Genomic DNA, 23,314 nt, shown 5'->3' on the forward strand with positions numbered 1-23,314 from the left:
TGATTGATGGGTGATTAGGGGGGTGATTGGGTGCAAACAGGGGTCTGGGGGGTGGGCAGGGGGGGGTCTGATGGGTGCTGTGGGCGATCTGGGGCAGGGGGGGGGGGAGAAATCAGTGTGCTTGGGTGCAGACTAGGGTGGCTGCAGCCTGCCCTGGTGGTCCCTCGGACACTGGGACCACCAGGGCAGGAGGCAGCCTGTATAATACACTTTGTAAACATTACAAAGTGTATTATACACTTTGTATGCGGCGATCGCGGGGTTAACATCCCGCCGGCGCTTCAGTATAGCCGGCGGGATGTTGCGGCGGGCGAGCGGTGACAGGCACCGGCGGAGGATCGCGTCACGGATGACGCGATCGCTCCGCCCATGCCCTTAGAAGGACCGCCGCCTCTGTGGGTGAGCCGGTCCTTCAGGGCTCCACTTCCCGGCCGCCTCTGTGCGTTAGGCGGTCGGGAAGTGGTTAAGTTTAGGAACTTGTAGGATGGTAGAAAAAAACGTTGTAATTTTTGTCTCTTTAAATTATGCCACAACTTCCATTTACGGTAAGTTTGTGAACAAACTTGTACATGTCCATTTTAACATCAAAAATATCCTGGTAAAAGCATGGCACAAAACTCAATCCCCGGTTTAAAATATCTCATACTTGTCAAAAACCTTGTCAGTGATATTAATAACCAGACTATTGTCATCGGTCCGAGCTACAGTAGTGGAATTACCAGAAACATCATGGGTGATAATATCCTGTGCATATCCCCCCGTTGTAAAAGGCATGACTGTAGCCTCCTTGCTAGCCGGAACAACAGCTGGGTCTGACGCCAGATTAACTGTGTACCCCTCCTGCATATAACCCATAGTCAAAGAGGTGTCTGCACAGTCCTGGATTCTACCGGCGCTGGCTCGTTACTCGCTGGGATATCGGTTGTGCGGGCGGGCGAGCAGCGGGTGTGCCTCTCCGTCTCCTCTGTTGGCCCTTCTTCTGTCCCGGGATCACTCTGGAGTGCAGCGTGGATGCGCACGCGCCCCTTGTCTCTCCTCCTCCTGTGTCTGCGGAGGTGCTTGCTGGAAAAAACGGTTAGCACCCTCTAGCAGCTCCTGGTAAGAGTCTGTGTCTGTTACCAGCCTTTGTGGTCTCGCAGCAGGTTTCCTGAACGCTCTATTTACCCGGCGCTGGGCTCTCCGTATTGACATGTTCCTTATGGAGGCCTTTGAGGTGGGCCACATCTCCAGTGCATTGAAATCTGCATTAACTAAGGTTCAATATAGGGTGCCAGTGATGTACACCCTGCCCGAAGTGCATAAAGATGAAAAGCACCCCCCCGGTCGCCCCATAGTTCCAGCGTCTAATTCGTTACTGAAACCCCTGGGAGTGTACATTGATAGCCTTACGCAGCCCATTGTTAAAAACAATACATATTGCTTGAAAGATACCACCAATTTCCTTAATTATATTGATGGGATGGACAAGAGAAACATTCAATTTTTGGTAAGCCTTGACGTGGTTAGTTTGTACACCAACATACCACATATTGAAGCCTTGGAGTCCATTGGTAAGTCACTTGAACTGGACACTCGCTCCAATTTGAATGTACCTTTCATCATGGAACTATTAAAATTGTGTATACGGTCAAATTACTTCTGGTTAGAACAGGAGTTATTTTTGAAAACTAGGGGCTTGATTCACAAAGCGGTGCTAACCTACTTAGCACGTCTAAAGTCTTTAGACATGCTAACCAGGGTGCTAAGTAGGTTAGCACCGGATTTCTCAATCAGATCGCGCACAAAGTTTTGAGCACAAAGTTTTGTGCGCAAAGTTTTGCTCGCGCTAAGTCCCATAGGCTTTAATGGGCACTTCGCGCGGAGCTTTCCCCTGTATGAGCTGTCAGAACTGCTCGAGTATCATTAAGGGGGATCATGTCAGACACCCTCAGAAGGGCACGAAGATAGGTATAAATGGGAACTTTTCTTGTACAGCAAAGTACATACAATGGGCTCTATACAGCAAAGCTCCTGAACAATGGTTCAATATACTAGCAAAATAACACAGCAATGGCAAACACAGCAGGTGGATCAAACAAGACAATCATTGCATCACAAAACTATACTGCCAGCAAAGTTCATATAGCACTGTGATGTATCTGCTCCATGGCAGATCAGAGTGAGAGACAGCTAGCAGCGTTGAGGGGGAAAAGAAATGATTGTCCAGTGGTCAAGATTAATTACCCTGACAGCGCAGTTTCGATTGTTCTTCAGAGGGTAAGGATAAGGTCCCCAGATAGTGCTGCACCATACAGACAAAAAAACGCCGGTTAAATAGCGGTGTGCGCCGTTCTATCAGCCATGCCAGACACCGAGGGCCGGCCCATTGACGTCATGACGTCACGCGGCTTCCTGCCGCGGCGTCAGTACGTCACTTCCGGTTCCCATTCACTGGGAATAGTCGCCGCCAACCATACAGGACTAGCTTGTGCCAGTCACAGCATGGGAGGCAGGCGCCCTCTCTCCCAGTGGTGGGACCAGGTACTGCAGTAAAATAACACGCTAGAGGAACTTTGTAAACAAGAAGCTGGAGCTGAGTGGCTGCAGAGTATTGCGGTGTCCGGTTTGCCTGATGATGTTGGTGTCTGGTCATGGAGGCGCAGTACATCTAAAATACTGCTAAAAGTTATCACCCTGAACGTCTCAAGCAGGGACTCCCTTACAGCCAATTTTTGCGTCTCAGACGCATCTCTTCCACCGATGAAGCCTTTTTCAGAGAGGCAGGGGTGATGTTCAACCATTTTAGGGAAAGGGGGTATAAGACCAGTCTCCTCAATAGGGCCCTATCACGTGCAACTGCCAAAAGTCAGGCTGAGCTGCTCTTACACAGACCACACAGACCGCAAAACCGTATTCCTGTTATCCTAACATATTCTCCCTTATCTTTACAGGCACAAAAGATTATTCGCCAACACTGGCATATACTGAATACTGACCCTACCATTGCCGAAGTGTTTCGGGAGAAACCTATTTGCGCCTTTAAGCGCCCTAGGAGCATTCGTGATTCTCTGGTACATGCCAGAAGTACCAATAATCCAAATACAAATCAAGGTAATTGGCTTTCTAATTTATCACGGCCGAAAGGCATGTTCCCTTGTGGACACTGTGTTCAATGTGGATTCGTGAGACGGGGTGCATCATTCCCCCATCCACAAACTGGTAAAGCCATTTTTTTGAATGATTTTGCCAATTGCTCCTCAAAAAACGTTGTATATTGTTTAAACTGCCCTTGTGGCAAAGTCTATGTGGGTCAAACCACACGGGACATCCGCACTCGCATTAGCGAGCACCGGAGCAATATAAGATGTGTAGATTTGGATTCACCGGTTGCGAAACACTTTCGCAAAAAGTCGGATTTAATCGGATCGTAAATAGAATCGTAATCGAATCGTACAAAGAATCGTATCGTGTAGATGGGGCTTAAGACCTTGTGATGGGTCTGGTTAACTAACTGAGCACCCTTAATGGTTTCTTTCATTTACCTATCTATAGGTGTGCATACCGATACTTATTTAACTTTTCTTGTACAACCACAAATGTTGTGTATTTTCTAATATACCCATGCGGTATGGGCTATGTGGGACAAACCTCCAGAGCAGTTAGGGTCAGAATCAACGAACATCGAAGTAATGTACGGTTATATAAAAAAAAATATGTCAATGACCCTGAGAAAAAAAACCTCTCCCACAGGCAAACACTACTATGAATGCGGACACACAGCAGGGGACCTTCGCTGGTGTGTCCTTGAGAAAGTTTTCATCAACGAGGGCAGCGACAACTTTACTCAGAAGAGAAAGCAGATGGAATGACAAGCTGAGTACTCTGTCCCTTAATGATGAATACAGTCTAAGATGCTTTTTGTGAATTTATAGTATACAGTACCTTTAATGCAAATTCATGCACATCTCTCCTTAAAGGGACACTTAAGCCAGAAAAAAAATTAGTTTTACTCACCTGGGGCTTCTACCAGCCCCCTGCAGCAGTCCTGTGCCCTCGCAGCCACTCACTAATCCTCTGGTCCCCCGCTGCCAGCTAGTTTCGTTTTTGCCGACAGGCCCGTCAGGACTGGCCACGCGTAGCTTTTTCCGCATTCCCGACTGTAATTAGCGCTATTGGGGGCCGCAACGCGTACAAAATTACGCGTTGCCGCATATCTATGCGTTTGTCATGCGGCAACGTGTATTTTTGTATGCGTTGCGGCCCGCAATAGAGCTAATTACAGTCGGGAATGCGGAAAAAGCTACGCGTGGCCAGTCCTGATGGGCCTGTTGGCAAAAACGAAACTAGCTGGCAGCAGGAAACCAAAGGATGAGTGAGATGGCTGCGAGGGCATAGGACTGCTGCAGGGGGCTGGTAGAAGCCCCAGGTGAGTAAAACTTTTTTTTTTCTGACTTGAGGTTTACTTTAAACAATTAAGCTTGTACCCGCCCCGTTTGGGGTGCGTTTTAATTTTTCCATATAATGGAGGTTTGGCAGTTGTTTGTTAACACTTGATAAAGGCCGTGAAGCTGAAATGTTGTGTTCTGCTACTATGGTGTGAATAAAAACACATAAGCTATTTGCACAAATCCAGGTGGAGACCCAGTAATCCTTTCTTTGACATCATTGCATTCCAGCAGTTCTGGAGGTGTGTTTAGCTTTCAGGGACATTAAAGGATGATTTGCATATTCAGCAGTGATGCACTGTGAAGCAACGCAGAAGCACACGCCAACCTGAATAATTGCAAATACCTTCTGTTTTAAGAAGGGAAATTTCTGTTTTCCATAGCATTTTAGTAAGAGGGCTTTCTTTTAGTCCTTCTTAGCCCCTTACACACACCTAGAAGTTCAGGATCACCATGAGCTTGCTGCTGCTGTTACTGCTGTCTTTGTTATTGATGGAAAACGTTACCAATTTCCTGTGCAGACAAAGAGAAGGAAATCTATGCATAATTTCCATAACACTGTGTAAGAATGGCAATAATAATAATATGGATCCATTTATAAATACAGTATGTCAGGACTTGTTACAGCTCCACAGGAAGTACACACAAACAAGGACTGTCATGTGGCAGGAATTGATCCCTCCATGACAGTTCAGGGCCCAATGCTGTACAGATGTACCTACAGGCTAGCAATACGTTTGGTGCTATGGAGGGGGGTGGAGAGATGACTCATGGTGCACAATGGAGGGCAAGAACAGTGTGATCCAGGGCTGCTCTGGTGTCGCTAAAAATTCTGCCAATCAGCTCATGAGGCCGGATCTTTACACAGTGTCAGCCGGCCACTGTCTACATGCTAGATGGATTCTAGATTCTCCGCCAAAGCAGTATTTATCGGCTATGCAACAGAAAATGGCAGCGCTCTACATCAGTCTATATAAAAAGCAGTAATAGAAAGCTTCAATTTAGTTGAATGATCAAGCATATGCTGAGAGCACTGGTTGGCAAATGTAATCTAATTTGTAAAATAAGTTGATACATGTGTTGCACGCCTTATCTTCAGTTCCCACGATGACTGCCGCCCTGCATCTCAATGGACTGGACAGCAGGGTCAATATGGACAGCTCAAAGCCTACAATGATTTTCAGCAGACTAGCACCTGTTGACCCGTTCTGGTTTTGTCTGTTGTACATGTGTCCTTAAAGAGACACTGAAGCGGAAAAAAATGTATGATATTATGATTTGTATGTGTAGTACAGCTAAGAAATAAAACATTAAGATCAGATACATCAGTCTAATTGTTTCCAGTACAGGAAGAGTTAAGAAACTCCAGTTGTTATCTCTATGTAAAACAAGCCATTAACTCTCCGACTAAAGGTCCGTACACACGCCGGACTGGAGGCAACGACGGGTCCGTCGTTGCCTCCCGCTGGGTGGGCGTTCTAACGACAGTCCGGTGTGTGTACGCACTGTCGGCGGACTGATACGGCTGTTTCTGAGCGATCCGCCCGGCCCTTTCACCACCAAACTCCTCATGCATGCCCTCATAATTTCCGCCGTGACTACTGCAATGCCCTTCTGTCTGGTCACCCTATGACCCGAATTGCCCAAATGCAGTAAATCATAAATGCGGCAGCCAGAATTATCCACTTCTCTCATTGCTCCACCATGGCGGCTCCCCTCTGTGAATCCCTCCACTGGCTTCCTATCCAGTCCAGAATCAGATTCAAGATACTGTGTCTGGCCTACAAATATGTCCACAAAACCTGCCCAACCTACATTTACCCAGAGGTACACACCTAGCTGCTCATTTCGCTCCTCCAATCAACTTCGACTGACTGCCCCCAGCATCACCCAGTCCCATGCACACCTCCAGGACTTCTCAAGAGCTGCTCCAACACTATGGAACTCCCTACCTCCCCCCATTAGGGTTGCCCTCTCCTTCAACATCTTCAAAAAGGCCCTCAAAACTCACCTTTTCACTCTGGCCTTCACCCCTCACTAGTGCTCTAAACCTGCAGCAGAACTCTGGTCCCCTACCTTTCATGTCCCTACCTCTCCCTCTAGATTGTAAGTCTTCGGGAGGGTCTCCTTGAGTCTCCTACCTGTTCACGCACCTCCATTACTGTGCACCCATCCTATGGATCTGAGTAAACTCTTCAGTGAACTCGACTTGCTTAATCTCCATGCTCCCATCCAGTGACTAACTAAGCATTACCCTGTACTCAGACAGTGCTGACCTGATCTGGTTTGCATGTATTCCTGTATTGTCTTATTGCTTTATGTCACCCCTAAATATAAGGTCCAGCGCTGCGTAATATGTTGATTCTTTATAAATACAATAAATAAATAAATGAATCAAATTACCATTTTGAAAAAAAGTATACACGTAGGCCATTTTTCGTGTGCAGAAAAATCACACTACACCACAAGTCAAACTCAATGACATTGCCTTGCATTCAATGGGCTTGATTCACTAAACCGTGATAACTCAAATATATCACACCTTATCAAAGATATCACACCTTATCAGCGTAGCATAGTGAGCGCTACAAACTTATGCCTGCTAATTGGCAATGGCACTCGTCCTGCCCTGAGCCTCTGCGGGTTCGTAGCGCTCGCTATGCTACTCTGATAAGGCGTGTCAACTTTGATAAGGTGTGATATCTTTGATAAGGTGCGATATTTGAGTCATCACGGTTTCGTGAATCAAGCCTAATGTGCGGCAAACGTGAATTTGTAAAAATGGAACGTACACACAAATTTTGTTTTACGTGTGAAGGGGGTCTTAAAAAGAACCTGAAGTGAGAGGTATATGGAGGTATATTTAAACAATACCTGTTTCCTGGAAGTCCTGCTGATCCACTTGACTGTAGTAGTGTCTGAAATGCACACCTGAAACAAGATTGCAGCTAATCATTAGACTTTCGTCAGACACATCTAATCTGCATGATTGTTCACAATCTATTCCTAGAAGTATTAACCACTTAACGACCGCCCCCAGCCGATGGGCGGCGGCAAAGACCGGGCCCAAACGACCGCAATACGCCCATCGGCGGGGGCGGCTGCGGGAGTGGCTGTGCGGCGATCGCGTCATTCGTGACGCGATCAGCCGCCGGGGACTGGCTCCGCCCACCGTTCGTTGTAACCCGCCGGCCGTTCGGAAGCGCCGGCGGGTTACTAGCACCCGGATCGCCGCATGTAACAAGTATAATAGGCTTTGTAATGTATACAAAGCCTATTATACTGGCTGCCTCCTGCCCTGGTGGTCCCAGTGTCCGAGGGACCACCAGGGCAGGCTGCAGCCACCCTAGTCTGCACCCAAGCACACTGATTTCCCCCTCCCCTGCCCCCTGATCGCCCACAGCACCCCTCAGACCCCCCCCTGCCCACCCCCCAGACCACTGTTTGCACCCAGTCACCCCCCTAATCACCCATCAATCACTCCCTGTCACTATCTGTCAACGCTATTTTATTTTTAAGTCCCTAATCTGCCCCCTACTCCCTCCTGATCACCCCCCCACCCCTCAGATTCTCCCCAGACCCCCCCCCCCCCCCGTGTACTGTATGCATCTATCCCCCCTGATCACCTGTCAATCACCTGTCAATCACCCGTCAATCACCCGTCAATCACCCCCTGTCACTGCCACCCATCAATCAGCCCCTAACCTGCCCCTTGCGGGCAATCTGATCACCCACCCACACCAATAGATCGCCCGCAGATCCGACATCAGATCACCTCCCAAATCCATTGTTTACATCTCTTATCTCCTCTAAACACCCACTAATTACCCATCAATCACCCCCTATCACCACCTGTCACTGTTACCCATCAGATTAGACCCTAATCTGCCCCTTGCGGGCACCCAATCACCCGCCCACACGCTCAGATTGCCCTCAGACCCCCCCTTATCAATTCGCCCGTGCAATATTTACATCTGTTATTCCCTGTAATAACCCACTGATCACCTGTCAATCACCCATCAATCACCCCCTGTCACTGCCACCCATCAATCACCCCCTGTCACTGCCACCCATCAAACAGCCCCTAACCTGCCCCTTGCGGGCAATCTGATCACCCACCCACACCAATAGATCGCCCGCAGATCCGACATTAGATCACCTCCCAAATCCATTGTTTACATCTCTTATCTCCTCTAAACACCCACTAATTACCCATCAATCACCCCCTATCACCACCTGTCACTGTTACCCATCAGATTAGACCCTAATCTGCCCCTTGCGGGCACCCAATCACCCGCCCACACGCTCAGATTGCCCTCAGACCCCCCCTTATCAATTCGCCCGTGCAATATTTACATCTGTTATTCCCTGTAATAACCCACTGATCACCTGTCAATCACCCATCAATCACCCCCTGTCACTGCCACCCATCAATCACCCCCTGTCACTGCCACCCATCAAACAGCCCCTAACCTGCCCCTTGCGGGCAATCTGATCACCCACCCACACCAATAGATCGCCCGCAGATCCGACATCAGATCACCTCCCAAATCCATTGTTTACATCTCTTATCTCCTCTAAACACCCACTAATTACCCATCAATCACCCCCTATCACCACCTGTCACTGTTACCCATCAGATTAGACCCTAATCTGCCCCTTGCGGGCACCCAATCACCCGCCCACACGCTCAGATTGCCCTCAGACCCCCCCTTATCAATTCGCCCGTGCAATATTTACATCTGTTATTCCCTGTAATAACCCACTGATCACCTGTCAATCACCCATCAATCACCCCCTGTCACTGCCACCCATCAATCACCCCCTGTCACTGCCACCCATCAAACAGCCCCTAACCTGCCCCTTGCGGGCAATCTGATCACCCACCCACACCAATAGATCGCCCGCAGATCCGACATCAGATCACCTCCCAAATCCATTGTTTACATCTCTTATCTCCTCTAAACACCCACTAATTACCCATCAATCACCCCCTATCACCACCTGTCACTGTTACCCATCAGATTAGACCCTAATCTGCCCCTTGCGGGCACCCAATCACCCGCCCACACGCTCAGATTGCCCTCAGACCCCCCCTTATCAATTCGCCCGTGCAATATTTACATCTGTTATTCCCTGTAATAACCCACTGATCACCTGTCAATCACCCATCAATCACCCCCTGTCACTGCCACCCATCAATCACCCCCTGTCACTGCCACCCATCAAACAGCCCCTAACCTGCCCCTTGCGGGCAATCTGATCACCCACCCACACCAATAGATCGCCCGCAGATCTTCTCTCCTCTAAACACCCACTAATTACCCATCAATCACCCCCTATCACCACCTGTCACTGTTACCCATCAGATTAGACCCTAATCTGCCCCTTGCGGGCACCCAATCACCCGCCCACACCTCAGAACGCCCTCAGACCCCAGCCCTGATCACCTCGCCAGTGCATTGCTTGCATCTATTTCCCCCCTCTAATCACACCTTGAGACACCCATCAATCACCTCCTGTCACCCCCTAGCACACCTACCCATCAGATCAGGCCCTAATTTGCCCCGTGTGGGCTCCTGATCACTCGGCCAAACCCTCAGATCCCCCTCAGACCCCCTTCCGATCACGTCCCCAGTGCATTTATTGCATCTATTTTCCCCTCTAACCGCCCCCTGAGACACCCATCAATCACCTCCTGTCACCCCCTAGCACTCCTATCCATCAGATCAGGCCCAATACATCCTGTCATCTAAGAGGCCACCCTGCTTATGACCGCTTCCACAAAATTTGCCCCCTCATAGACCACCTGTCATCAAAATTTGCAGATGCTTATACCCCTGAACAGTCATTTTGAGAAATTTGGTTTCCAGACTACTCACAGTTTTGGGCCCGTAAAATGCCAGGGCAGTATAGGAACCCCACAAGTGACCCCATTTTAGAAAGAAGACACCCCAAGGTATTCTGTTAGGTGTATGATGAGTTCATAGAATATTTTATTTTTTGTCAAAAGTTAGAGGAAATTGGATTTTTATTGTTTTTTTCACAAAGTGTCATTTTTCACTAACTTGTGACAAAAAATAAAATCTTCTATGAACTCACCATACCCCTAACGGAATACCTTGGGGTGTCTTCTTTCTAAAATGGGGTCACTTGTGGGGTTCCTATACTGCCCTGGCATTTTAGGGGCCCTAAACCGTGAGGAGTAGTCTAGAATCCAAATGCCTCAAAATGACCTGTGAATAGGACGTTAGGCCCCTTAGCGCACCTAGGTTGCAAAAAAGTGTCACACATGTGGTATCGCCGTACTCAGAAGAAGTAGTATAATGTGTTTTGCGGTGTATTTTTATACATACCCATGCTGGGTGGGAGAAATCTCTCTGTAAATGGACAATTGTGTGTAAAAAAAATCAAATAATTGTCATTTACAGAGATATTTCTCCCACCCAGCATCTGTATGTGTAAAAATACACCCCAAAACACATTATACTACTTCTCCTGAGTACGGCGGTACCACATGTGTGGCACTTTTTTGCACCCTAAGTGCGCTAAGGGGCCCAAAGTCCAATGAGTACCTTTAGGATTTCACAGGTCATTTTGCGACATTTGGTTTCAAGACTACTCCTCACGGTTTAGGGCCCCTAAAATGCCAGGGCAGTATAGGAACCCCACAAATGACCCCATTTTAGAAAGAAGACACCCCAAGGTATTCCGTTAGGAGTATGGTGAGTTCATAGAAGATTTTATTTTTTGTCACAAGTTAGCGGAAAATGACACTTTGTGAAAAAAAACAATTAACATCAATTTCCGCTAACTTGTGACAAAAAAAAAATCTTCTATGAACTCACCATACTCCTAATGGAATACCTTGGGGTGTCTTCTTTCTAAAATGGGGTAATTTGTGGGGTTCCTATACTGTCCTGGCATTTTAGGGGCCCTAAACCGTGAGGAGTAGTCTTGAAACGAAATTTCTCAAAATGACCTGTGAAATCCTAAAGGTACTCATTGGACTTTGGGCCCCTTAGCGCAGTTAGGGTGCAAAAAAGTGCCACACATGTGGTATCGCCGTACTCAGGAGAAGTAGTATAATGTGTTTTGGGGTGTATTTTTCCACATACCCATGCTGAGTGGGAGAAATATCTCTATAAATAGACAATTGTGTGTAAAAAAAATAAAAAAATTGTCATTTACGGAGATATTTCTCTCACCCAGCATGGGTATGTGTAAAAATACACCCCAAAACACATTATACTACTTTTCCTGAGTACGGCAATACCACATGTATGGCACTTTTTTGCAGCCTAACTGCGCTAAGGGGCCCAAAGTCCAATGAGCATCTTTAGGCTTTACAGGGGTGCTTACAATTAGGCACCCCCCAAAATGCCAGGACAGTGAACACACCCCACAAATGACCCCATTTTGGAAAGTAGACACTTCAAGGTATTCAGAGAGGAGCATAGTGAGTCCGTGGCAGATTTCATTTTTTTTTTGTCGCAAGTTAGAAGAAATGGAAACTTTTTTTTTTTTTTTTGTTGTCACAAAGTGTCATTTTCCGCTAACTTGTGACAAAAAATAAAATCTTCTATGAACTCACCATGCCTCTCACTGAATACTTTGGGATGTCTTCTTTCCAAAATGGGGTCATTTGGGGGGTATTTGTACTATCCTGGAATTTTAGCCCCTCATGAAACCTGACAGGTGCGCAGAAAAGTCAGAGATTCTTGAAAATGGGAAAATTCACTTTTGGCACCATAGTTTGTAAACGCTATAACTTTTACCCAATCCAATAAATATACACTGAATGGTTTTTTTTTTATCAAAGACATGTAGCAGAATAACTTTCGCGCTCAAATGTATAGGAAATTTTACTTTATTTGAAAAATGTCAGCACAGAAAGTTAAAAAAGTCATTTTTTTGACAAAATTCATGTCTTTTTTGATGAATATAATAAAAAGTAAAACTCGCAGCAGCAATCAAATAGCATCAAAAGAAAGCTGTATTAGTGACAAGAAAAGGAGGTAAAATTCATTTAGGTGGTAGGTTGTATGAGCGAGCATTAAACCGTGAAAGCTGCAGTGGTCTGAATGGAGAAAAAGGCTCTGGTCCTTAAGGGGCGAAAAGACTGTGGTCCTGAAGTGGTTAAGCTAGGTTAACAGAGGAATTTGCATTGCATTCTCTGTAACAGCGGAAGTAAAACAGGAAAGCGGCACAGCATGTTATGTCGCATATGGTGAAGCATACAGTCAATGAAAAGTATACCTCACTGTCACTGTTAAAGCTTGCATTGTGCAGCAACGACTGCATGCAATGCATTGGGATATTGCACGCTGTTATAGCCTAACTAACCCACCACATTGTCACATAGGGGTATCATTGCAGTATGGCAAGCCAACAAACCACCTCACGGTGAACTTAGCATTCGAGGTTGAGGATAAGCAGGACAGTCAGGCAACTGGTACAGTAGAATCTTGTTATAGTAAAATTTGAGATTGTAAACCTCTGGAAATAGTAAACTCAGTCTTCAGGTCACAGCAAATACATCTGCATAAAAATACAATGTATGACCAAGTCTGATATAGTAAACTACTTTTCCTGTTCCCTTGGAGTTTACTATAAAGGGATTCTACTGTATTGTTTAAAGAAACACTGAAGCCAGTTTAAAAACAGCTTTTTACCTTTTATTTATGTGAGGCATGTTTGCCTCTGTTAAAACACTGCTATCCCACGGCAGAACGAGGGGTCATTACCCCCCAAATCCCCCCTGCAAAATCCACAACTTTCTTGGTCGTGGATTTTGCTGCTCATGGAGGCAGAGCTTTAGGCTGCAGCTCTGCCTTCATTCGTGTCAATCAGCCACGGATCTCCGCCTCTCCCCGCCCCTCTCAGTGAAGGAAGACTGAGAGGGGCAGGGAGAGGCGACGATCAGCACTGATAGACGTGTGTAGAGGCAGAGCTACAGCCAAAAGCTCTGCCTCTCACGGAAGCGCTCCCCGCAGTGTGCCCCAGGGGATTTGGGGGGCAGCACGGTGGCGTAGTGGTTAGCTCTCTCGCCTTGCAGCACTGGGTCCCTGGTTCGAATCCCAGCCAGGGCACTATCTGCAAAGAGTTTGTATGTTCTCTCTGTGTCTGCGTGGGTTTCCTCCGGGCACTCCGGTTTCCTCTCACATTCCAAAAACATACGGATAAGTTAATTGGCTCCCCCTAAAAAAAATAAATAAAAAAAAATTGGCCCTAGACTACAGTACTTACACTACATAATAGGCCTGAACGATTTTAGGAAAAAATTGAATTGAGCGATTTCTGTCTGAAATTGCGATTTCAATTCGATTCACGGTTTCCTTCCAATCAAGCTTTGTTCCCCCTCTTTGCCTAGTTGTTCCCTCCTCTGTCTCTATTTGTGCCCCCTTTGCCTCTTTATGCCTCCTCTGGGTCTTTCTCTTGCCCCCTTTGTGTCTGTGCCCACTCTGTTTCTCTCTGTGCCTCCTCTGTCCCCCAAGCTGCATCAGTTCTGGACATAGCTTCTAATGCACGGAATACTTCCGGTATGTCATGTGACATGCAGGAACCCGGAGTTTTGCCAAGCACACTTCTTCAAACTTCCCCATGTGGAAATGACGTGATCGCGATAATTGCCGCTTTGACGATTCCGAAATTGTTATCTTGGTGATTGCGATTTCGATTTAAATTCGATTTATCTTTCAGGGCTACTACATAATATAGACATATGGCAATGGTAGGGATTAGATTGTGAGCTCCTTGAGGGACAGTTAGTGACATGATATATATATATATATATATATATATATATATACACTGTACAGCGCTGCGTAATATGTCGGCGCTATATAAATACTAAATAATAATAATAATAATAATAAAGACCCCTCGTTCTGCCGCGGGATGTCGGCATTTTAACAGGGGCAAACATGCCTTACATAAATAAAAGGTAAAAGCCGTTTTTAAACTGGCTTCAGTGTCTCTTTAATGTGAACCTAAAGGCCTTGATTCATAAAGTATTACCGCATACGTTAACGCAGAAAACAGATGACTTTACCAAGCACTTAGGATAAAGAAAATTCATAAAGCCTGTTACTGCATGAAAAGCTGAAATTACCGAGCAGTGAGGTAAATTACCGACTTGTGCGGTAAATACCTCAACTCATGTCAGTAAATGTCAATTCATAAAGACTACAACATGCGGTAAAGTCCAGAAATATTACCGGCACCTCTGGTGTGGTGTAAATAGTGCAGAGACTGTGGGAAGTCAGCTGTAACTCAAAGAAGCAGAAAGAGCTATGACTGACAGGAGCAGAGAAAATAGAAACAGCCCCTGTCTCCTGCAAGTCCCGCTGAACGGATGTTAATAGGTTGTGAAGGCTTCTCGGGTGGATAGCTGCATAGCTCCAGTCCCTGCCCCCGTCCCTTCCCTCCAATCAGCAGGGAGGGAAGGGATGCAGGCGGGGACTGGAGTTCTGCAGGAGGCGGGGAGAGCAGCAGACTGACACTATAGAGATAAACACAGCCAGCTCTGACAAGCTGTTTGTCAGCAGCCTGGCTGTGATTTATGAGGGATTGCAGAGTGCAGGGGGACCTTAGGGGGGTTTGGGATAGCAACAGAGGCTGGGCTGTATAGGCAGATCCAGCCTCTGTATGCAGATAATATTCTTCAAACCAGGGCTGTGGAGTCGGTCCAAAAATCCACCGACTCCGACTCCTCAGTTTAGGATTCCACCGACTCCGACTCCACGACTCCGACTCCTCTAATTTGCATATTACAATTTTGTTGATTAAAAGTATGTAACATGAAATTCGTCTCTTAACTGCCAACGCTTAGGAATTTTACAAGACAACTGAAGTGAGAAGGATATGTAGACTACTATATTTATTCCCTTTAGACTAAAACTAGTCCTTGGTAAGAGTACTTGTAAAAGGTACAAACCGGAACAAAGAACATCTATCAGGCCTTAGGCAATGTAAGTGTGGGTACATGTAAGAATGATGTGCAGGTACTCTGCAGGGGAATGAGGAGATTGTAAACAGACAACACCTCTGTGTTCAATGTGCACAGCATTCTCAGTGGATTCCCTGCAGCTCTGTGGGGAGTGCATATGTAGAGTATACTACTACTGTGTAACAAAGTAAACCTGAGACAGATGAAATTAAAGTTTTATACATACCTGGGGCTTCCTCCAGCTGCCTTCAGGATAATCAGTCCCTCGTTCAGAGCCGGGACAAGGTCCTCCAGCACCCAAGGCTGAGACACCAAAGTGCGCCCCTCCATCCCTGCCACCCCAGCTGTCACACACTGATTGCTATTAGACTAAGAGGCGCCACAGGGCCCACAACCTCCCCAACACCTTAATATCTAGTTATCTGGCTTGCAGTCACCAAACCAAATTTTATAAAACATATCAAATTATTTGATTTCATCAGCAAAGGGAGTGCATACATTTGCATAAATCAGCATCAATGCAGAATTATTTCCATCTCGTTGACCATCTCTATTAGTGACACGGCTACACATCAGGCTTTATTCTTACAGCATAGATGTTATTTAGTATATATAAGAGATTCCTGTGTACACATCATATATACAGTCACAATCAGATATGTATATCTGACCTTAAAAATACGGGGACTGCTTTATTGAAGCAGCACAAGTAACTAATTTTGATTGGTTTATTTCATTTTTGTGGACTAAGCACAGCTATTACTGTATATATACATTATTTTTAATGACTATTATCTGAGAAATAGAACATTTTATCATATTTTCTATTTTAATTACAGTTACAAATTCATTAGGAGTCGGAGTCGGTGCATTTTTTCCCGACTCCGACTCCAGGCACCCAAAATTGCCCGACTCCACGACTCCGACTCCACGACTCCGACTCCACAGCCCTGCTTCAAACCCACCTCGGGTTCTCTTTAAGTTCCCTGTTTGAAGATGCGGAGGAACTAGTGGGGAAATCACCTAAGCAGGGCATGTTTAAAGGATACCCAAAGTGACGTGACATGATGAGATAGACATATGTATGTACAGTGCCTAGCACACAAATAACTATGCTGTTTTCCTTTTTACTCTTTTTCTGCCTGAAAGAGTTAAATACCAGGTATGTAAGTGGCTGACTCAGTACTGACTCAGACACGAAGTAGCTACAGTGTGACCCTCGCTGATAAGAAAATCCAACTATAAAACACTTTCCTAGCAGAAAATAGCTTCTGAGAGGAAGAAAGAGATAAATAGGGGAATTTCTTATCAGTGAGGGTCACACTGTAGTCACTTACTGTCTGAGTCAGGACTGAGTCAGCCACTTACATACTTGATATTTAACTCTTTCAGGCAGAGTAAGAAAAAAAAAGTAACACAGCACAGTTATTTTTGTGCTAGGCACTGTACATACACATGTCTATCTCATCATGTCACATCGGGTATCCTTTAAAGTTTCTTGGAGTTCATCTAAGCTGTGGTAATTAAATAAAATGTTAAAGAGACTCTGTAACAAAATTTTCAGCCTTATTTCTTATATCCTACAAGCTCCTATATCTGATCTAATGTGCTCTGAATTACTGCAGCCTTTTCTAGTTGCAATGTCTCTGTAATATATCTAATCTTCTGTTCTTTGTCAAGCTTTGTCGACCCAGAGAGGAATGCACTGCCTCTGCTGTGATAGGGAGAAGTTATGCACGCCCCCTGCAGGCTCTGTGTGTGTGCTTTGTTTATTAGTCACAGACAGGGTCTCTGCTCTCAATTTCAGCTTGGAGCTGTCCATGCTGACAAACTGTGAGAATCCCTGACTGGGGTGCAGATAATTCACTATGTAATAAAAACTTGTAGTATACTGTAACAAAAGCATCACTTCATGGTTAGCGGCCATGTTTTTTGTTTGTAAACACTGCCTAAAACTGGCGATTAAAAGCCAGGATCGCGGCAGGGAGCGGCGTAAACGGCAAAGAGGGATCCAGGAGATCACAGTGACTCGATTGGTATGTTTTTTATTGTACAAAATCGGACAGTACAGATTCTCTTTAAAGAGAATCTGAAGCCAGATTAAAAATGGCTTTTTACCTAATATCCATGTGAGGCATGTTTGCCCCAGCTAAAACGCCGCTATCCCGCGGCATAACGAGGGGTCTTTACCCCCCAAATCCCCTCCATGGTGCCCGGGGAGCGCTTCCGTGTGAGGCAGGGCTAATGGCCGCAGCCCTGCCTCACACGCGTCTGTCAGCGCGTATCTCCGCCTCTCCCCCGCCGCTCTCAGTGAAGGAAGACTGAGAGGGGCGGGGCAAAGGCGGCGATACGCGCTGACATACGCATGTGAGGCAGAGCTGCGGCCATTAGCCCTGCTTCACACGGAAGCGCTCCCGGGGCACCATGGAGGGGATTTGGGGGGTAAAGACCCCTCGTTATGCCGCGGGATAGCGGCGTTTTAGCAGGGGCAAACATGCCTCACATGGATATTAGGTAAAAAGCCATTTTTAATCTGGCTTCAGATTCTCTTTAAGAAAGACTGGACAGATTCAGAGCGAGCACTGGCAGTAAAACAAACAAGTACATTCTAAAGGGATGTCTCTTACTATTGTAATGCCCTCACTGCACAGGCCAGCTTGTAACAAAACAGACAACTCCACACTGCTCTGCTGTTACCGAACAAGTTTCCATCTACTGAAGTTGTTAAATTACCGAACTTCTATCACACCTGTGAACATTTTTATGAATTAGCACACAAAAGTCTAAAATACCGAATGCATTACTTTAACTTCCAGGTTTTTTTTAATTGCACTGTCTTTTCATGGATCAAGACCAAAGTCGGAAAAAAATTGGAAGTTTAAAGTGTACCTGAGATAGGATGAAATATAAAAATATATATACTTGGGGCTTCCTCTGGCCTGATCGCTCCTTTAGTCGTCTCCTTGTTCACCCGCAATTGGCCCAGAAAATACTACAGTTGGCGCAGTCCGGTCAAACGCACTCCCGGGAGCGTTCTACACCTGCGCAATAGTACTGCGCAGGGGTAGAACGCTCCCAGCAACAGGAAGGCGCGCAGCAGGGTATGTACAGTTGGCCCCAGACTGGAGGACTTTCTGGGGACCAATTGCGGTTGAACGAAGACGATGTGGGAACGATGGGGCTGGAGGAAGCCCCAGGTATGTATATTTTATTTATTTCATCCCATCTCAGGTACTCATTAGGTTTCCTGGGGCTTATCCGGCCCCCTGCAGTCCTTTTGTGCCCTCGTCGTCATTCTGCACTACTCTGTTCAGCAGCAGCTCCGTTCTGACAGCTGAATGCGCACCTTCTGATCATGCTCCTGTGGACAGGAATGTTCTGCGCTTGCACAGTACATAAAAATTGATCTTTCGCACACGTTGAACTCTACATGAGCAGGATCGAGGATGCAGGGCCGCACATGAGTAGTAGCCCAAAACGAGGGGCACTGTAGCAGAACAGAGGAGCGCAGAATGACGCACGTTCACACCATGTCGCCATATACTTGCATTGCTGCATAATTCATGTAGCAGGCACAGATCATGGGACAACGCACTGCAGAATATGCGGCAGCCTTGTGTCAATTCTGCTACATCTGCCGCACCGCATTGCCATAGTGTATAAGTCCCCATAGATTTACATTACCCTCGTGACGAACTGCGGGGAGAATACTGGGACACAAAGAAATGCAGTAACTGTGAAACTAGTCTAAATATATACAGTGCTGCCTGTAATTATTCATACCCCTGGCAAATTTTGACTTAAAGTTACTTTTATTCAACCAGCAAGTAATTTTTTGATGGGAAATAAGTAGGTATCTTCCAAAAGATAATAAGACGATGTACAAGAGGCATTATTGTGAAAAAACACATTTCTCAGCTTTTATTTACATTTGAGCAAAAAGTGTCCAGTCCAAAATTATTCATGTCCTTCTCAATAATCAATAGAAAAGCCTTTATTGGCTATTACAGCAATCAAACGTTTCCTATAATTGCAGACCAGCTTTATGCATATTTCCACAGGTATTTCTGTCCATTCATCTTTAGCAGCAAGCTCTAAATCTTTCAGGTTGGAGGGTCTTCTTGCCATCACCCCGATCTTTAGCACCCTCCAGTCCACACATTCTCAATTGGATTTAAGCCAGGACTCTGGCTGGGCCACTCCAAAATGTTAATGTTGTCTGCTAACCATATCTTCACCACTTCTGCTGTGTGTTTTGGGTCATTGTCATGCTGAAATGTCCACTGGTGCCCAAGGCCAAGTTTCTCTGCATGTGAATCCTTGGAAGTGAGAAAAAAGACACAGGGACAACAGGACCCCAATCTCGTGTAGTACCATCTGCGTTGGAGGAATGTGTAAGCAAGTGTCTAAATACACACAAGTGTGGGTTGCAATCCAAGCAACCACTGTTTTGCGCATATGAGGAAGTACCGTCCTCACTTGGCCTTTGTCCGATCAGGTGGTCGCAGCTCCAAAACAAAAAAATACCGTCTTTAACTTAAATCAAGATTTGAAGACTACGCGACCTCCTCTTTGGGAGGTCACTGTGAACACTAGGGGGGGGGGGGGGAAAGGAGGCGCCCAAGATATCAGTATACAAACAAAAAATAGGTAAGAATTCTTACCTTATTGCTGTCTAGCTTCAAGAATACGATTTTTCTCTTACAAATACCAGATTTTATTATGCACATAAGACAACGCGTTGACAGGTGCTCAGGACCCTGCGGACATACAACCTTCGTTAAGGCACTTGAAATTGACCTGATGAAGCGGATTGTATCCGCGAAACGCGTTGTCTTATGTGCATAATAAAATCTGGTATTTGTAAGAGAAAAATCGTATTCTTGAAGCTAGACACCAATAAGGTAAGAATACTTACTTATTTTTTGTGTGTATACTGATATCTTGGGCGCCTCCTTTCCTCCCCCTAAGTTTCTCTGCAGACTGCCTAATGTTGTTGAGAATCCTCATGTGTTGCTCTTTTTTAATGGTGCTGTTTACTGTGATTAGGTTCCCTGGCGTGTACGAGATGAATCGGCGCCGGGAGACTTAGGCGCAGGATACAGCCGGTATATGGCTGATCCAGCTCCTGCACAAGTCCTGGCTGTGTTAATTGCTAGCCCCCTCCAGGCCGCCATGGATAGTAGGGAATGATGCTACTGCTGGAAGTTGAATTAGTGTTTTAAATGTAACTTCAGCTCCGTCTTCTGACGGCGCCGAAGTTACTCCCTGTGCGCTGCTATAGCCGTAATTCCCATTACGGCCTATGGTGGGACAGTCTGCGCCCAAATCTCCTGCGCTGATTTCTTAGTGTTCGTCCCTGGTCGATTGACTGAAAAACACCCCCAAAGCATTAGGTTTCCACCACCATGTTTGACAGCGAGGATGGTGTTCTTTTGGTTGAAGGCTTCTCCTTTTTTATGCCAAATGAAGGAAACACCATTGTGACCAAATAATTCAATTTTTGTTTCATCTGACCATAACACAGAAGACCAGAAGTTTTCTTCTGTGTCCAGATGAGCATTTACAAAGGCAAAGTGAGCTTTCGTGTGCCTTATCTGGAGAAGTGTCATCCTCCTTGGTCTGCATCCGTAGAACCCAGCAGTGTCCATTGGATTGTCTGCCTAGAGACATTGCCACCAGCAGAGCCCCGATTCACAAGGATGGCCTAGGTAGTGATCCTTGGATTCTTTTTCACCTCTCTCACTATGCTCTTGGCCAGCACAGGTGTCACTTTTGGCTTCCGACCATGTTCTCTGAGATTTTCTACAGTGCGGAACATCTTGTATTTTTTAATAATACTTTGCACTGTAGCCACTGGAACTTAAAAACATTTAGAAATGGCCTTGTAGCCCTCTTACTTGTGAGCAGCCATAATGCGCATCTGCAGGTCCACATTGAGCTCCTTTGTCTAAGCCATGACTGTCCACAAACCAACTCCAAAGAGCTGCTGTTTTTCACCTGTTGCGTTGATTAAAACAGCTGTTCCCAATTAATCAGGGTAATTAGGATGCTTTAGAACAGCTTGGACTATTTGGAATGGTATAGAACTTTGGATTTTCCCACAGACTGTGACAGTTTGTGAAGAGTATGAATAATTTTGGACTGGCCAGCACACAGTCTCTTGGCTCCAGTCATCAGGGCCTGCACCCACAGCTGAGAGGCTCAGGGTGTCAGCGACACACTACGGAGGGACTGAACATGCTAGCCTACATTGGACATGCTAGCCCACACTGTAGCCACAGGTATCTGCAGCACAGCCTAGTCTCCAGCCAAAGTTACCTGCAGCCCAGCATAGCTCAGGGTAGGCCTGCTCTCCTGCACCAGGCTGGATTCTGGGAGATTGACCAACCTCGCCCTACACGCCTGCAAGGATGATTGCTGAAGCAAACGTTACAGCAGACAATTCATAGGGTACTCCGGCCAGGCCACTGCCACCATACTTAGAGGACTTTTGGGGTCTCTTCCTTCTCTCTGTCTCTTTTCTTCTTCTCTCTCTCTCTGTACTTCCCAAGGACACACTGCAGGTAATCTGTACCGCTGCAGAGCAGATTGAGCGCCGCAAAATGGTGGCTGCTCCGCTCAATATAGCACTCAGAGTTCCCCCTCTGGTCCTTCTCTCACTATGCTATTCACTGTATGTAAACACTGTTCCATGTTCTATGCGGTGTGCATAACCCTATTCTGTGCACATGACACTGTATGGTTATCTCTACTGTATGTACATTTTTCTGCATGTATACTATTGTACCACCACCGACCCTGTATGTGCCAAAAATAATTCCGGGTGCAACTTGTGTTGTACTTTGCGAAATAAAAAGTTTCTGATTCTGACTGGGCACTTTTTGCTCAAATGTAAATAAAAGCTGAGAAATGTTTTCAGGAGACCCCTATGTCATTTCCGGCACAAAATTACTTGCTGGTTAAATAAAAGTATGTTTGAGTCAACATTTGCCAGGGGTATGAATAATTTTGGGCAGCACTGTATGACTCCACATTCCTCACATCAGGTTCCATTTCAGGGTCAAAAACAGCAATAATAATGCCACACTACCCAACATAACATAACACCCATGTTGGAACTTGTAGTGCCTTTTTGCTGCTAATAAACAGGGGAGAGGAGGTAGAGACTAGTGGCACCTTGTAGCCTGAGGACCTGTGGTGAAATGTTTTGCAACTTTATCAGATTTTGCAACCGGTTGCACTTATTTATACGTATAGCTATCAGAAAGTGCAACCTAGCCATTGACTTTAACCTATCTGTATCAGAAAATGCAACCCAACCAAACCCTATTCTCACACAGAACCCTCCCCTCTTGCTCAACTAATAACCCCTAGTGGAGGGAACAATCCCCCCTCTTGCTCAACTAATAACCCCCCCTGGAGGGAACAATCCCCCCTTTTGCTCAACTAATAACCCCCCCCCCCAGGGATCAATCCCCCCTCTTGCTCAACTAATAACCCCCCCTGGAGGGAACAATCCCCCGTTGCTCAACTAATAACCCCCCCCCCCTGGAGGGAACAATCCCCCCTCTTCCTCAACTAATAACCCCCACCCCCCGAGGAAACAATCCCCCCTCTTGCTCAACTAATAACCCCCCCTGGAGGGAACAATCCCCCTTCTAGCTCAATGGGATCTGTGGTTGCAAAAAATTACAGGCGTGTTAACAGAGAGGAGCCACGCCTACACAGTCCTACACTGTCCTCTATGGCTAGTTGCAAAATATGATGGGTAGCAAAAATTTTCACTACACCGGCCAAGGACTTGACAAGAATTCCGACACCTCTAGACAGCAAGTACACCATTACCGCACAACACACATTACTAACTGGAGTCAGTGGACCCGCTCAGGCGCAAGGCAGGCCGGGAACGCAAGACACACGTCACTTCCGCTATGTG

The 23,314-nt window shown here is 46.1% G+C and overlaps 1 protein-coding gene across 4 annotated transcripts in view; it reads right to left on the reverse strand.

Moving 5' to 3' along the window:
• Nucleotides 1–23,314, reverse strand: part of LOC137533890 (transcription factor A, mitochondrial-like) — a 118,265-nt gene that overhangs the window by 94,839 nt on the left and 112 nt on the right. The window contains exons 1-2 of one of the 4 annotated variants that reach the window (XM_068255189.1): nt 23,236–23,264; nt 7,299–7,355 (exon numbers count right to left, since the gene is read on the reverse strand). In XM_068255189.1, the coding sequence (XP_068111290.1) occupies nt 7,299–7,355; nt 23,236–23,237 (59 nt within the window). In that variant the 5' untranslated portion in view covers nt 23,238–23,264. Of the gene's footprint in view, nt 1–7,298; nt 7,356–15,601; nt 15,882–23,235; nt 23,265–23,314 lie in introns of those variants that run through there. The other 3 variants (XM_068255190.1, XM_068255187.1, XM_068255188.1) reach the window with 3 other exon arrangements.

The sequence above is a fragment of the Hyperolius riggenbachi genome, chromosome 10, assembly GCF_040937935.1.
Source record: "Hyperolius riggenbachi isolate aHypRig1 chromosome 10, aHypRig1.pri, whole genome shotgun sequence".
In the NCBI taxonomy this organism is placed as follows: Eukaryota; Metazoa; Chordata; class Amphibia; order Anura; family Hyperoliidae; genus Hyperolius; species Hyperolius riggenbachi.